General features: G+C 41.2%; 2 protein-coding genes across 2 annotated transcripts; one reads left to right on the top strand and one right to left on the bottom strand.

The window, feature by feature from the left end:
• The first annotated feature begins 1,029 nt into the window (after window positions 1–1,029).
• Window positions 1,030–10,676, top strand: wipf3 (WAS/WASL interacting protein family member 3). Its single transcript, XM_065469677.1, has 8 exons — window positions 1,030–1,324; window positions 3,469–3,572; window positions 4,102–4,240; window positions 6,087–6,248; window positions 6,350–7,072; window positions 9,332–9,466; window positions 9,607–9,711; window positions 9,812–10,676. Exons 2-8 carry the CDS (start codon window positions 3,486–3,488, stop codon window positions 9,850–9,852), a joined length of 1,392 nt encoding a protein of 463 aa, XP_065325749.1. The 5' UTR covers window positions 1,030–1,324; window positions 3,469–3,485; the 3' UTR covers window positions 9,853–10,676.
• A 115-nt stretch (window positions 10,677–10,791) lies between these two features.
• Window positions 10,792–14,778, bottom strand: LOC135932277 (peptidyl-prolyl cis-trans isomerase FKBP14-like). Its single transcript, XM_065469682.1, has 4 exons — window positions 14,486–14,778; window positions 12,069–12,220; window positions 11,462–11,589; window positions 10,792–11,212 (listed from the first exon to the last, which is right to left on the bottom strand). The coding sequence occupies exons 1-4, from the start codon at window positions 14,680–14,682 to the stop codon at window positions 11,054–11,056; spliced, it is 636 nt and encodes a 211-aa protein (XP_065325754.1). The 5' UTR covers window positions 14,683–14,778; the 3' UTR covers window positions 10,792–11,053.
• Between the last annotated feature and the right edge of the window lie 34 nt (window positions 14,779–14,812).

Below are 14,812 nucleotides of genomic sequence, written 5' to 3' on the forward strand. Positions count from 1 at the left end.
GAGATGAGGACAAGGAAGTGATGTCAATTTCTTTTTAAGACTTCTCTGCTTTTGGATGGCTTCTGAATAGTTTTACATGAAGGCAAAATATGAGAAATAAATCTGACATCTGCTACAGCTGATTGGTGTGTGTCTGTGTGCTTCACGAATCCCCATTTGTTGATGGATTAACCCACGCAGTGCAAAGTTTGCTTCTTCATCCCCATTAAAAACAACTTTAACACAGCAAAGCCCATCAACAACAACAACAACAATAACACCAAATAAAGAAATAAATAAGAAAATCTGAAGATTGAGTAAAGCAAAAACCACCCCACCTAAAAACATGTCTGTACATTTGGCAGCTGTGTTGAGAGTGACAACCTTGTGTGTTCTCATCACAATGTCTAAAAAAAGCACTCACAAGGAATTACAGCTAATTAAATAAAGCAGGTAGTAGATGTTAAGCCCAGGTGTGAATCACAGGTAGTTAAAAGGAGGAGTATGCCAGTGTCGCAGCATTCTTCTGTTACTGTTTAAGGTGTGTATCTGTGTGTGTGCACAGTGCATGTCAAAGGTTATAATTGATATACCTTTTACAATGAAATCACATTCATTGTCGGCTGTCTCACAGCTGCTCTGTATATAAAGTGCAACAGTTAAACGTGTAAGTGTGAAGTTGAGCGTGCACAAATGAATAAGACCGACTTGTAATACAATATCTTCAACACAAGGGGCAATAATGTACCGCCAGCAGACTGTCATACAGCAACAAACTGCAATGAACAGGAGGAAGATATACTTAGAAAAAACAAATTGTAGTTTTGTAGGGGGCAAAGAATTTACTTCAGACGTCTTTACCGCGCAGTCAGAATCCACAGTCATGGATACACAATGCTTATCTCCTTCCACTGGTGTAACTCAATAAGAGGGAAAGTTTTTTGGCTCCTTCACTATGGACGAAGCCAACGAGACACTGATCCTGTTTCTCTCTCTCTCTGTCTGTCTCTCTCTGTCGTTGACTGTGGAGCAGTGAGGTGTGGCTTTGCTCTGTGCGCCTCCGACGCTGCGCTCTCAAGAGAATAAACCGAAAACAGTCAGGGCTGTTGTGCTGCAGTGTCGTCAGCGTCTCCGCTATAGACTCAAAAATTAAGCAAAAATAAAGTTTGTGGAACTTTTTAAGATATCTGCAAGAGCACCACAGAGTTCAGCCGCCGACAACCCAGGCGTGTGATAAGAGGTGTCCTCATTTGACTAAATATAACCTGGAAACTTTCTCACAAGTGTCCCGCTATGAAGAGGGCACTGCGCTAACGGACCACACTGAAGTTCTCTCTGCAAACAGGTGAAGTTCTGACATTTTCTGAAGGTAGAGCGATTTCTTAACGAGTGCACTTTTGCATGTAACGGTTTGATGTTTTTATTCTCACAGAAGTTTGTAATGAAATGTTTAAAAATGCAGGTCCAAATAGAAATGTTTATAGCAGATGAATTGGATTTATTCGAGCTCCCTGCACAGGCATGGAGCATCAAGTGTACCCACCGTTTTTTAATGTCCTTTCAGATACATTTTGCATTACAAAAATGTATTGGAAGTTTTATGGGCAATAAATAAATAAATATATATTGAAATAAATAAATAATAAAACTAAAACAATGAATGAATAATATAAAAACATAAATAAATAAAACATATATGGACATTACTTAAAACCACTGTGTTGTGCTAACGCTGGCTGTTACTCTTGGGCTGGGTTTGCAAAATCAGCCATTCTTTGTGAAGACTTATCACAAATTGGTTGGGATTTTTGTAAAGATTATAAAATATGGAAATAAATTACTAGAAAATAAAAAGTGTGATCCATCTTTTTTTGGCTGCAGCAGCTGTCATATCAGATCTTCTTTCTGGGGAAGATTAAGCTCATACTTGAGGTACAAAGAAAAGCAACAACTGCTGTGAGAGGTGTACTCACCTCACTTACTTCCCCACCTGTTCTGGAAGACCTCAGCTGACCGGTGTCCAGCTTCCCCCCTTTAGAGAGCTAAACTGGCAGTGTCACTGAGGCTGCTTGACACAGTTATGAAGATAGAAATAGCAACGGAGGACAGCCTGCCAGTTGCAAAGAGGGAAAGCATGAACTGCACACAGACAGAAAACCAGTAGCATGATTCAGATCCTTTACTTCGATTACAAAAACATATTCAAGTAAAGGTATTTGCTAGCCATAAAATTACTAAATTAAAAGCACTTATTGTGCTGTAAAATGTTTATTGACAGTGCTTTTAATATCGCTTGTCTTTGGATAACTTAAGCATTTTATGGCACTAAAGCTTTACAGTTCAGGTAATTTCAGTATGCTTTCTGTGCTGCTTAGTTGTTTAATCCACAACAAAGAATCATATTATGAGGTCATCATATGTTTACATGTTTCCACCAAGTGAAACTCTCCTGATCTCGGAAAACAGTTGTGTTTTCAGCTTCTCCTGTCTAATACAACAGGGCTTTAAATGGAATAAGAAGTAAACAAATTTTCCCAAACCAAGCCAAAAATTAATTATGCCATTTGGAGATCAATTGATTGAAAGTGTATGGGAACTTGTAACTGAATAAAACCTAAATCATCGAATAAAGTACACAAGTTTAAATTTGGACTGAAATAGTGTACTTGAGTAGTTGTGCTTAGTTCTCTTCCCCCAGTGCAGATGACAAGAGAGATGTGTTCAACAAAAACAGGTTCTGTTGTGTGCTTTATTAAATTGCTAAAGAGGAGCATGTGCAAATTCCACAGCCAGAGGTTTGTGCACAACCCTCTGGCTGTTTTCAGCCCGTCAGCCGAGGAAGACAGCTTATCAAAAATGCATGATGTCAAGATAGTGGGTGGACATGTCAGCGACTGTCACTGTGGACCATTTACTAACTGTAGAAGCTGAAACATGTGACATGACTCTGGACACAAGCTGTTTCTGGAACGCTGTTGTAGTGGACATTTAGCGGGGCTTTGATTACTGAACCAGTAGCTCTTAAAAGCTTTCTTTGCACAGTTACACTCAGTACAACCTGAAACATAAAAGAATAGAACAGTGTGTTGGGACACGGTTGTTGTTTCCTCTGGACTTTCCTTAATTTCTTTTCCATGAAGTTCCATGCAGTTACTGCAGTAAATGCCTTTGGACACTGACTCGAATAAAGGGTAGGGGTCCATTACTGTTCACACAACACTCTCCATTGTTCCAGCCTGAAGTAATCTGCCATGGGGCATTGTGGGAAAAGGAGGAGATGTGTCAGATTTCTCTGGAGAGGATGGAGCGCTTTGCTGTTTCCTGTTTTGTGCTGTATGGTGGTGAAAGCTCTTCCTGTTCAGGGGAAGAGGGTGACAGGTCATCGAATGCACCCGTACACAGTAGCTTCTTCTGACGAGGAGCGAATAAAAAACCTCGAAGCACTGCATACAGGGTTTCCTGCAATAGAGTGCGTTTTGTCTTCTCCAGGTATTTGAGGCCGAGGCATGCCGGTTCCCCCTCCTCCCCCTCCGCCTCCGCCTCCGCCAGCAGCCCCGCCACCCCCACCACCACCCAGTGCTGCCCTGCCACAGGTATAAGATTCTTCTAGCAACTCTCTTATGCAATTGTAAACACTCATTGTGTTCTTCTTGCTGATCATCGACCATCTGGAGCTCATTTGCATTATTAATTGAGCTAGTGTACACACACACACACTGACTTAGACACACACAACCCAGACAGCAGACTGTCAGTGGCAAAAGAGTGTTACGTTACCACAGCAGGCTCATAGTGTCCTCTTGTTAAATGAGCTGCTGCACCCAGCGAACAGGGCAAAGACATGGCTCAGTAGATTCTGGATACAGCAGTAACGTCTGGCTGCATAAACAAAAAAGTGATCCTCTCCACTCCAACTTCTTTTTTGTTTTCACACTTTCTTCACCTTCTCACTCCTCAGTAGCTTTGCATAATGGTCTCACCTCAGCTGCATAGTAAGAGTTCGGCTCATTAGTGCTTAAAGTTTCATTTTTTATGAACTGCATATCTTCTACTGTGAGAAAATTGTGATCAAAAAAAGTCCAAGGTGATGTGTTCAAATTTCAAAGTTCTGTTTTTCTTCAGTGTCCATTAGATCCTCCCAAGGTCCAGTTTAGCGGAGGAGGAGGTGGTGGAAGGAATGCCCTGCTGGCAGACATCCAGAAAGGAACCAAGCTCAAGAAAGTCACGCAGGTCAACGACCGCAGCGCCCCCGTCGTCAATAGTAGGTCCCACAACATGACCATCCTATAGCCTGCACATATACAGACGCACTCAGTGTGTTTTCGCTAAATGTTACATCCTTACAGCTCAGTAGCGCCCACTCAGCCACTCTCGTAGGTGAATGGGTGCTTCATATAGTGTGTGTCTGTAGTTTGAAATATTCCAGTGTCACGTGTTATCGTGAAACACTCGACATATTAAAGTGAAGGACAAAGAAGGGGAGAAGACTGGGGGATGTTTGGTGTCTTTGTGCTATATTTGAACTCACAAAGGCCAGCGCACACTTCAGGAAGGAATGCCCTATAGCTGATTAAGACGCAGGAAGAACAGACAGACGCTACTACATACACTGACACAATAGAAAAGGCAAAACACTGTGCATTGTCACCACTCAACACACCCTGTGCAATATCACTAAAGACTGTGAAACAGATATGCGTGTGTGCTGTGTGTGTATTTTAACCTTTTTCCGTCTAATTTAAGTTCTCATATTTTTTTATGTTTATGTGTATAGATGAAGACAAGATCATTAGGACCCTGTGAAAATTTTATTTTCCAAGTCCTTTTAAACAGAGCAAGTGATTTTTAACATAGCTTTTCTAAACATTGTAGTTTTATTTTTTGGATGCTTATATTATTTGACTTTGCACAAAAAATAGTTTCACAAAAAGAAAAACTACCAGGGTCTTCAGTTCAACCCACATATTATCAGTAGATTTCAAGTCAGTCAGTAATGTTGACTTTGGTCTTCTGGAGGTTCTTCCAGGTTTGCTACTGACTGCTTGAGGTTTTCTACAAGATCTTCACATATTCTTATTTCTTCATGATTCCTTCCACCTTGGCGAGATTCCTAGATGCACTGAAGGGTCCCGACAACACAATACTCACACCACAGTGTTTCACTTTGGGAACCCTGTTCTTTGGGTTGTACGTCTCTCCCTTCTTTCTCCAAACATAAGCAGAGTAAGCAGAGCTCTGGTTTAATCTCATCTGACTAAAGGACATGTTTCCGGTTTACAAAATCTTTCTCCAGGTTGTACGTGGCCTACTCCAGTCTGGCCTGAAGGTGTTACTTTTGCAAAAGTTGAGTTTTTCTTGTTCTGTAACCTCAGACTCCATTCCTGTGCAGGGTTCTAGTGATTATCTTCCTTGAGACTACAGTTTCTGACAGTTTCTGATTACAGTCATTCATCAGTGTCAAATTCTTTGAGATCTTTTGCGTCTTACCTCTGCCAGGCTTGTTCTGTACTGTGTGGCTCTCTTTGAAGTTTTTAATGATACATATCACTCACTGGACTTCTTGACACTGGGAAAGGTGGTGATATTCATCTCCTGTTTTGTGAGCATCAGCAATTCTTTCTTAAGTCTAAACTGATTTGTTTTTGATTTTGGCATGATGCTTTAATCAAGTGACAGCTCAGCCCCTCACTGAAGCTTCCAATTTATGTAAATTGGAAGCTTCAGTTTTAACTTGATTTTTAAAAGCTTTGAGCATTACAAAGTTAAAGCACATCATTGCACAGCAGTGGTTTGCACTATGGTTCAATAAAGAGGTCATTTTCTCAGGGGGCTAATAATATTGGGAGGTTAGGTAAGTGTGGTGGTGCAAAAGTTGCACATGCTTGAGTTTTTGATGTTAGCTTCATTAGGTTTTTTCCAGCACTAAAAACAAGCTCTCGTTGGGACAAAACTCGTGACCTTATAAGATATACAATGTTATGTATGAAGTGAATACATTTATAATGATATTAGACCAAATATTGTGATTGACCACATGATTTATTAAGCTTTGATGCCTTTGCACTGCTGTTATTTCATTACTAACATGTGCATATGGCGCTCCCCAGATTCCAAGGCTAGCACAGGAGATTTATCTGGAAATGCTGGCGCTTCTCAGGCCTCATCGGGTGGCATGGCACCCGTGGGGCCATCATTGAGTGGGCTATTTGCTGGAGGGTTCCCCACTCTCAGGCCTGCAGGACAAAGAGACCTAGCAGGCAAAACCAGAGGTTGGTGCAAAATGTCATATTCTTGCGCATAGATATATTTATGATTTGTCAGTAGTCACAATAATATTTTTTCCCTTTCAAATGGCTTTGTTCTGTTTAAGTGTCTCGGTCGAGCTCATCAGTCTCTCTGAAGCCTCTGTGGAACCCTCCTTCATCGGCCGACTCCAGCAGCCTCGCTGAACCCGACAGGAAAGCAGAGATCCAAACCTCCGTCCACCGCCTACTCGCCCCCTCGGCCTCTGCTCCTCCCTCCCCCTCTCACAGCAGCATGCACCCGCCGCCTTTCCCTCCTTCCACTCAACTTCCACCTGCCCCTCCCTCTGCTCCTCCCCCCCCTCCCCCGCCTCAGGCCTTCCAGGACCGGCCAGGTAACAAGCCTCCCCCTCTCCCCTCCTGCCCTCCACCTCCGCCTCCATCCCAGGCTACCAAGCCCATGTGGCTCCCCATCCAGCACTCGCAAAACTCATCTGTCTCCCAGCCCTCTCCTCCTCCTGCTCCTCCTCCTCCACCACCGCCACCAACTGTCCAGCCTCTGTCAGCTGTCCCAGGGGACCATTCTTCGGGGTACTTCTACTCTCCACCTTCATCTGCAGTCTACTCTGAAACTTCAAGGTTCCCTGTTCTTCGGGACAGCCCCCTGGGACCGCCTCCCCCACCTCCGCCTCCCCCTCTGCCACCTTCCATTACTCCAAGCTGCCCATCCACCCTACCTCCACCACCACCAAAAATGGCTCCAGTGCCTTCCCCAGCAATGCGCTCTCTGCCTCCCTCATACCCTTGCAACGCTCCCACTCGACGGCCACCAGCTATACCCAGGAGTGCAGGTAGGTGGACAACAGGATGTAAAAAATGCTTCTTTAATGCCACTTGTGTTTATAAATATAAACCTGTTGCCTGTTACAAGTTTTTTCCATAATTGACACGGGTAAAGTCTGTATGAAAGATAAAAAGTTTAAAACACTGCTTCATGCCTTTGGAAAATCTTTTGAATTCTGTCTTTATGCGAGAAATGATTCAGTCATGTAAATGGAGCTGACTCGATATATTAATGGTGATGATATAAAAAGAAGGAAAATTAAAAGAAAATATGAAAGAAAACGATTGCTGAATTCAAAGCAATGTTTTAGAGATCAGAAAACAAGTTCAGCTAAGGGCGTGGCATAAAAAAGTTCCCAATAATAGTATGTAAAAGGTGAAAGTAGCCACTGTGACCTCACTGACTAGTTAGCGAAGGCTTGTTGTGAAGCCCCAAGTTTCAAGAGCACTTTCACCATTGCTATCTGCTTTTTAAAACTGGCCATGATGTTTGAGGTGGAGGACCTGACTGAGAGACCAAGGGACAATATCTTATCCTAAATCATACCTAGCCATACTTTACTCTAAATGTGGATTACATAATGGTTAAGGTAATTAACTCATTAGGAAGTGTCTACTGAGATAAATCAGGTAAGTAGTGGTGTCATTTTTTGGAGAGGGTCAAAGTTCAATAGAATCTGGTATCTTTTTGTTCCAGAGAAGTCAAGCCCTGTTTGCCATAAGAAAGAAGGCAGGTTTAAATCCATCCATGTAGATTAGAATATCTTTATTGCCACTATTACACGCAACAAGTACAGCATAATTAGCCTCAATTTCAACAGTGCAAAGATCACTCGCATCATAAAAACTATATAAAACTGTATAAGAGATAAAGGCAAATACAAAAGTCAAAAGCAGCCTCCCTCCATTCTCCCAAATTGCACAACCCATTCTTGCACAAAGCACATGTGGCCATTGCAGCATTTAATGCCTGTATAGAACTGGGATAAAAGCTGTTATTCAGTCTGTTTCTGCTTATTTTACTTGTTCAGTACTGTCTACCTGATGGTAACAATTCTAACAGGGTGAAATAGATCTATTATAGTATTATTATTATTTTGAGAACATTTATATGATTGATCCCATACATAGATCCCACAGTGTAGAGTAGAAAGTTGATATTTACTAGCTGAAGAAGCTCTGTTACACAATGTTATACTTTAAGATGTTTTTTATCTTGTAAAAAACCAACCTAAAGCATGCCATGTCTGTTTAAGTATTTAATTCAGTTCAATTCAGTTTTATTTATATAGCGCCAAATCCCAACAACAGTTCCCTTCAGGCATTTTACATTGTAAGGTAAAGAGCAATACAATAATACAGAGAATACAGAGAAAACAGAGAAAACCTCAAAAATTAGATGAGCCCTTATGAACAACTGACAACAGTGGCAGAACCAGGCTCAGGGAGGGACAGCCATCTGCCGTGAGTAGTTGGGAGTGAGGGGAGGAGGACATTACAAAGACATGCTGTGGAAGAGAGCCAGAGATTAATGATAACTAATGATTAAATGCAGAGGGGTGTGTAAACACATCGTGAGTGGAAAAAAACAGGTGTTAGGACTGCTGATCCAGCCCTAAAAGCTTTATCAAAAAGGAAAGTTTTAAGCCTAATCTTAAAAGTAGCGAGGTTGTCTGTCTCCTGAATCCAAACTGAAAGCTGGTTCCACAGACGAAGGGTCTGAAAGCTGAAGGCTCTTCCGCTCCCATTCTACTTGTAAATACCAAACAAACCACAAGTAAGCTCGCAGTCTGAGAGTGAACTGCTCTGTTGGGGTGATACGGTATTATGAGGTCTTTAGATGCAGGAAATCAGAGGTCATCCAGGTTTCTATGTCTTTAAGGCATTCCTGCAGTTTAAAAGCGGAATAAAAAGCCTCAACAGAAGACATTCAGACTATTACTCTATAAAAAGGGTTCACCTGGTTTAAGCTTTTCCAAAAATAATTAGACCTCACCAAATAAAGAGATTAAATAAACAACTATTATAAATATTTCTAGCAATTGTTAATTCGTATTTCTTCTGTATCAGAAACCATGTATAGATTAGAAACTTGCATTTGTTACCGATAATTATTTAAACCAGAAGTATGTGTTGCGTAACTGTAGTGCTTTTTCTTAGAGAAAAATAGAATACGGCTCACGAGGCTGAATTACAGTTCCATAAAATTAATATTTTTTGTTTTTATTTTAAATGTTTTTTTTTTTCTGATGCCCACTTATTTACAGGTGCGGGTCGACTGGCTCCTCCTCCTGCTCCCCCTGCCCGTTCCCCCACCACAGAGTTGTCCACCCGCATTCCTCCTCCTCCACCTCCTCCCATGCCCCCATCCAGTCTCAGGAATGGACATCTTCAGAGCTTAGGTAAGATTTTAAAAGGATTTTTACTGTTCAAATGTATAACTTTTATGTAAACTTTGAAAGTTAGTTTTTGCTGCTCAGTAGAAGGACATTTTTTTTAAAAAAAGGGTAGAAACTTCTAATCTGCATCTTCTTTACTCCAGCGGATGACTTTGAATCAAAGTTCCAGTTCCACCCTGTAGAAGACTTACCCCCACCCGACGAATTTAAGCCTTTCCCACGGATCTACCCCAGCAAAGAAAACAGAGGTAGCCGCAAAGCAAAGTTACTACGCATCAGCTTTTCTTTTCTCAGCACTGTAGTCTCATCTGCTGAGCTCTGTTTTTCTTCTTCCTTGTTCTTTTACAGTGAACCCAAAACCACCAGGGATCAGGACACACCTCCGATGAGTCATGATTTCAGCACCATGACACGCAACAAAAAAGGACAAATCTCAGTATTCCTTCTCCTTCTTACGAGTCCTCACAGTCAAACTGACATTACTGCCATGGGCTTGCATGGATAGAGGCTTTGTGTGTGTGTTGTTGTGTTTGGTACATTTGTGTGTGTGCATGTGTGTGTGGTTGTGCATTTTCAAAGCATCAAAACAAGGACCCATCTTATTCTGACTATGTGACCTCTGACCTTTTCAAGTACAGAATGTTTTGTGTGCGTGAGAAGAGGAGAAGCACTTGCCCTGCTTGTGCTCATAAGCTCCATTCAGACTCTACACACCAGGCTAGAAGAACAGGGTCTTCCATTAATTATCGCGAACATGACTCTTGACATAGTTTGTAATATGTTAAGCATCATCTCTGTGCACTTGTAATTGTAAAATTTGCATTTAAGCAGGCAGTTTTTGTGACTACAGTAGCTATGACTACGTTGCTAAAGACAAGCAAACATACCTCAGTCTCAGCTCTTGCCTTGGTGGCGGCAATTGGGTAACTAGGTGTACCATTTTCTTGCCCCTCATGTATTAACCAACACTAACACATGGGAGGACAGTGCCACCTGCTGGTTTGATCTGTCACCAACAAATAAACCAAAGCAACTAAAAAGTTTACACAGATACTTTAAAAAAACAACAACTAATAAATGTATCTGCCTTAAACAGTGGTCCTTTTTTGAGTTAAGGCTCATGATCCATTCAAACAATCCCAAAGCTACACAAACAGGGCTGTAAACATGTGTGTGTTATCTCAAAATCCCCATTAAAATAACAGGTAAAGTTCTCCTGTGTGGATTTGAGTTATTCTTCATTGTGTCACAACATTAATTCAGTCTTCCCAAGTTTGCCCAAAATTTATTTATATTTATAAAAAAAGGCAAAAAACATAAACCTGATATTTCACGACAGTTTTCACAGAGATATTTTGACTTGTAAAAATCTAGCTAACAGTGGTCCCAAAAAGGATTTTCATAAACAAATCACAAAAACAAATTAATCTGCAACAAAACTTAACCACACACAGCGTCACACAGGATGGATTGCAGTGCCACACAACACAGACTTAAAGCTTCTGTAAAACTGAAACAGACAAAAATAACCTCAAAGAGTCTCTGACAAGGACTTCCACTATGAAACACAAATGAGCACTTCATGGGACTTTACAGTTCATCGTGTTTGTAAGTGAACTCTCTGGAGGATATAAAACCGTCCTTGTTCTCATCCTCTTTGGCAAAGATATCCTCCGCCATGTTCTCGTGTAGAGTGTCGTTGGGAGGGTAGCCGTGACGCTCAAACTCCTTCCTTAGATACTCTTTCACCTGGCAGACAAGAAAAGAACAGGACGACAGAGAATGACTGGGACTAAAGTACAAACATAATAAGATGAATTAGAAATGACACTTTTCCCTCTTTGTACAGAAAATAAAGTCTAGAGTGACATTTTCCAGCCATTACATGACACCTTATGAGAGCTTCGGTGTTTAATTATGAAGGGTCATAATCCACGCTGGAAGGGATATGTAACCGATCCATGTAACTTCATATGCGTTTTCAATGGTTATCTTCACCTCATGCTTGGAGAGCTTCCAGTCATCGTTGAGGTCCATTTCCTGAAAGGACTCATGTGACCTAGGTCCATTTCTGATCTCTAGCACCTCGATGATAAAGGTAAGCGTGCTTTCAGGTGGAATCTTACCTGAATACAGAGAACAGGAGGGTAATGGGCAGCGATGTCAGTACAAACTGAAACTGAATATTGCCAAAACTTCCTGTAAGCATACAGGAAGTTTTCTTCCGTTGAAGAACACAGACGGTAAAAGGGAATAAAAAGCAAATCTATTGCTGTGAATCTGTTGGCATTAGAAAGGTTAGTTAGAAACAGAAGAGACAGATGTTATGGGTTAGAGTGGTTTGTGCTTACCAGACAAAAAAAAGCACAGTATTGTTCACATGCTCCATGTAGAGAAAAAGTGGACTAATGTCACTGAATGAAACCTTCATTCAGAGACATTGAATGAATTCATTCCTAGAAAGCAATAAAAAAAACAAACAAGAAAGACAAGTATAATAAGATGCATGCATAATAATGTCACACTGTGAGAATTGGAGACACCAAGAAGACCGTGTCATAAAACATGCAGTGAAACTTCTTAGATATAGATGAAGCTTCTGTACCTTTTCCTTCCTTCCCATATGCCAGTTCTGGAGGTATGACCAGTTTTCTCTTCTCTCCTGAGCACATGTTTTGCAGGCCTTTATCCCAGCCTTTGATTGCTTCTCTGATGCCCAGAGTGAACCAGATTGCCTGCTTGTCACCGCTGACTCGACTGGTCAAAAAACACAGAGAAAGATTGAAAAGTTGAGTTGCAGAGAAGGTCTCGGAGGTGTCATCAAAGGTCAGGGGAAATTATGATGCTTTTCTCAGAGTTATAATGATTCCTGCTGATATGAATGCTCCAATTAGACAATTTTTCTACTGCAGGCTCTATGTGATTTCAAAGACTGTGGACCTAGCCAACCCCACTGAGAGAACATTAACAAATCGACAAGCTCCATCTCAGAAGATATCAAATCCCGTGAACACTATCTTTCCAGCTGGAACTGTATGCTTCTTTAAGAACAATAAACCTTGATCACCAGTGACCCGAAAGAACTGCTTGTTAAAAAAAAGACGCCTTCATGTCTGGAGACAAGGGAACTGAGGAGAGTGCAGCATGAAGGGCATTCTGCAGCCTCCTCCTTCAGTAAACACCCTCATCACCTTCAATGATTTTGCCCTTCTCCACTTATTCTTCATTAAAACCACATCCACCCCACATCTGAGGAACCACCCCTGCTTGTCTGTCTGTCTTCTGGCCTGGTTAGAAGACAGCTGGAGAAACTACACACTACAGCAAGGATGCTGACCCTGATGGCATCAGTGCGAGGTTCTGAAGACCTGTGTTCGCCTTGTGTCTGTGTTCCTGAGTCACTTTTACCACCTGAGTCTAAAGCAAGAGAAGATAGCTGTTTTATTGCATCATAAAAAAAATATCTGTCTGGCAGAGAGTCATCTGGCAGTTGATGTTATTATTTATGGGATAAATAAAGTATTTTTCATTAATTAAAGAAGAGGGATATTATTTTTCCACCCACCCAGTGTCAAAACCTTACATTTGCGAGGTTCAGCCAATCTGAAGACTAAAGCTGCTTGTTGTAAGCATTGGATGCACGAGAGCTGCACTAAAACATATCATATGATAAATAAGGATTATTACAGAGTATATAGAGCCCTAAATGTATCAGAGTGACGCAGTTTTAAAACCTAAATTCAAAAGACCTAAGCTGGCTGCTATGTAAGCTAGGGCAGAGATGGAAAATGTTTTATTGCGGGGTACACAAAGTCCACTTCGATCTTAACAGACTTAATACCTGAGATGTCTTAGTATTAGAAAAAGAAGTGTAACAGTACACAGGTTCTCGGTTTTTCTGCACAACAGAGAAATATTTCTCTAGTAAATGAAAAACATCTGTTGCCACGTCTCTTTGGGCATTAATTGTAAGAAAGAAATGTGTACAATTATAGAAAATGTTCTGCTAGCTCATTGCCCAGACAGTCCTGTAATTGTAAAACAGAAGAATTTGTTAGTTCACAGAAAATCTACTTTACATTAATATTATTAAAACTTGTTAATTTTCTATTTAAAATGAAAAAACAGGAAGGTTTCTGTTATTTAATTGTTAAACTGTTAATTTGGTGTAATACGACTGTCCATGGGGGAGGCCTTTATTCTAAAACTTAAAATACAGTTAAAAGTCCAAAATTGATCCTAATCACATTTTCCAAAGCCGGCACTGGAGTCTTGGCTGGGCCCATTTTTGGCCACGGACCTAATGTTTGACACCCTTGCACTAAAGCAGGGACGTCAAACTCATTTTACATCGTGGGCCACATACAGGCCACTTCACTGGTCCAGCCCACCAGTGAAACTCCCCTTTCTATCTGTGTAAAGAAGTTAAACTACACATTTTATCGTTCACATGTCTTAGCATAAGGAAAAGAAGCAATTTTTAATAGTATGTCTCAGTTTTTCTACATGATAAAGAAATTCTGCTGTAGTTCATGGAAGAAATCAGTCAGCATGATTCTTTGGCTGTGAAATTACAGAAAAAGTTCTCGTTGCTAGTAGCTTACCATGTAATTTTTTTTAAAAAAGGTTTTTGCTCATTTTAGTGAAAAGACTGAAAATTTTCTGTCATATAATTTGGCTATCTATTACTTAGTAACTTTGGTGTGGTATGAATGGGGGGGGGAGAGAGTCTTTGACAGTAGTTAAAAGTTTTACAGCTATGTGTTCAGTGGACCAGATTGGAGTCTTTGCCCGGCCTATTTTGGCCCACGGGCCTCATGTTTGACATAACATTTAACTTTGGATCCCTTGCAGATAAATGCTAACATTGACATTCGAGTGTTTTAAATCTATAAAAGCTGTTTATGAAACCAGGGTGACGTCACTGCATCTCTCTTTTAGCCAGCTCCTTCATTGCTTCCTTGACAGAGTTGCATCATCATATTTGAGCGTTATAAGCCTCGCGTTAGCCATGAAACAAACCTGGAGAAAAACATGGTCCCATTCTCAAAGTATCCTTCATGATGCACCAGCAGAATGTCTCCATACTTGGACTTTCGGTGACAGAGGAAAGGTCTCTGCAGAACTTCTATCGTCACTTCAGCTTCGGGCAGCTTCCCCCCGCTGCTGACGGACACCAGCATGAAGGAGCAGAGCCAGCTCAGCACAACCAGCAGCATGCTGACACAGTCAGCTTTCAGAAGAAACAGCCTGACGAACAAAGAGCTAAAAAGTTTCTAACAGACTTGCTGCAGCATGAAAACGTGCAGCTGTTCCTCTACGTGGCAGAGACAAGTCGCTGCAGGAAGT

This window comes from Pelmatolapia mariae, linkage group LG22 (assembly GCF_036321145.2).
Source record: "Pelmatolapia mariae isolate MD_Pm_ZW linkage group LG22, Pm_UMD_F_2, whole genome shotgun sequence".
NCBI classification, from domain to species: Eukaryota; Metazoa; Chordata; class Actinopteri; order Cichliformes; family Cichlidae; genus Pelmatolapia; species Pelmatolapia mariae.

Excerpts from the sequence above, each read along its gene's own strand:
- wipf3 (XM_065469677.1), top strand. The coding sequence starts at position 3,486 with ATGCCGGTTCCCCCTCCTCCCCCTCCGCCTCCGCCTCCGCCAGCAGCC. Across the intron at positions 6,249-6,349 it reads CCTAGCAGGCAAAACCAGAG|TGTCTCGGTCGAGCTCATCA; the intron begins GTTGGTGCAAAA and ends GTTCTGTTTAAG. Across the intron at positions 7,073-9,331 it reads AGCTATACCCAGGAGTGCAG|GTGCGGGTCGACTGGCTCCT; the intron begins GTAGGTGGACAA and ends ACTTATTTACAG.
- LOC135932277 (XM_065469682.1), bottom strand. The coding sequence starts at position 14,682 with ATGCTGCTGGTTGTGCTGAGCTGGCTCTGCTCCTTCATGCTGGTGTCC. Across the intron at positions 12,221-14,485 it reads GGGACCATGTTTTTCTCCAG|TCGAGTCAGCGGTGACAAGC; the intron begins GTTTGTTTCATG and ends TTTTTTGACCAG. Across the intron at positions 11,590-12,068 it reads ATATGGGAAGGAAGGAAAAG|GTAAGATTCCACCTGAAAGC; the intron begins GTACAGAAGCTT and ends CTCTGTATTCAG.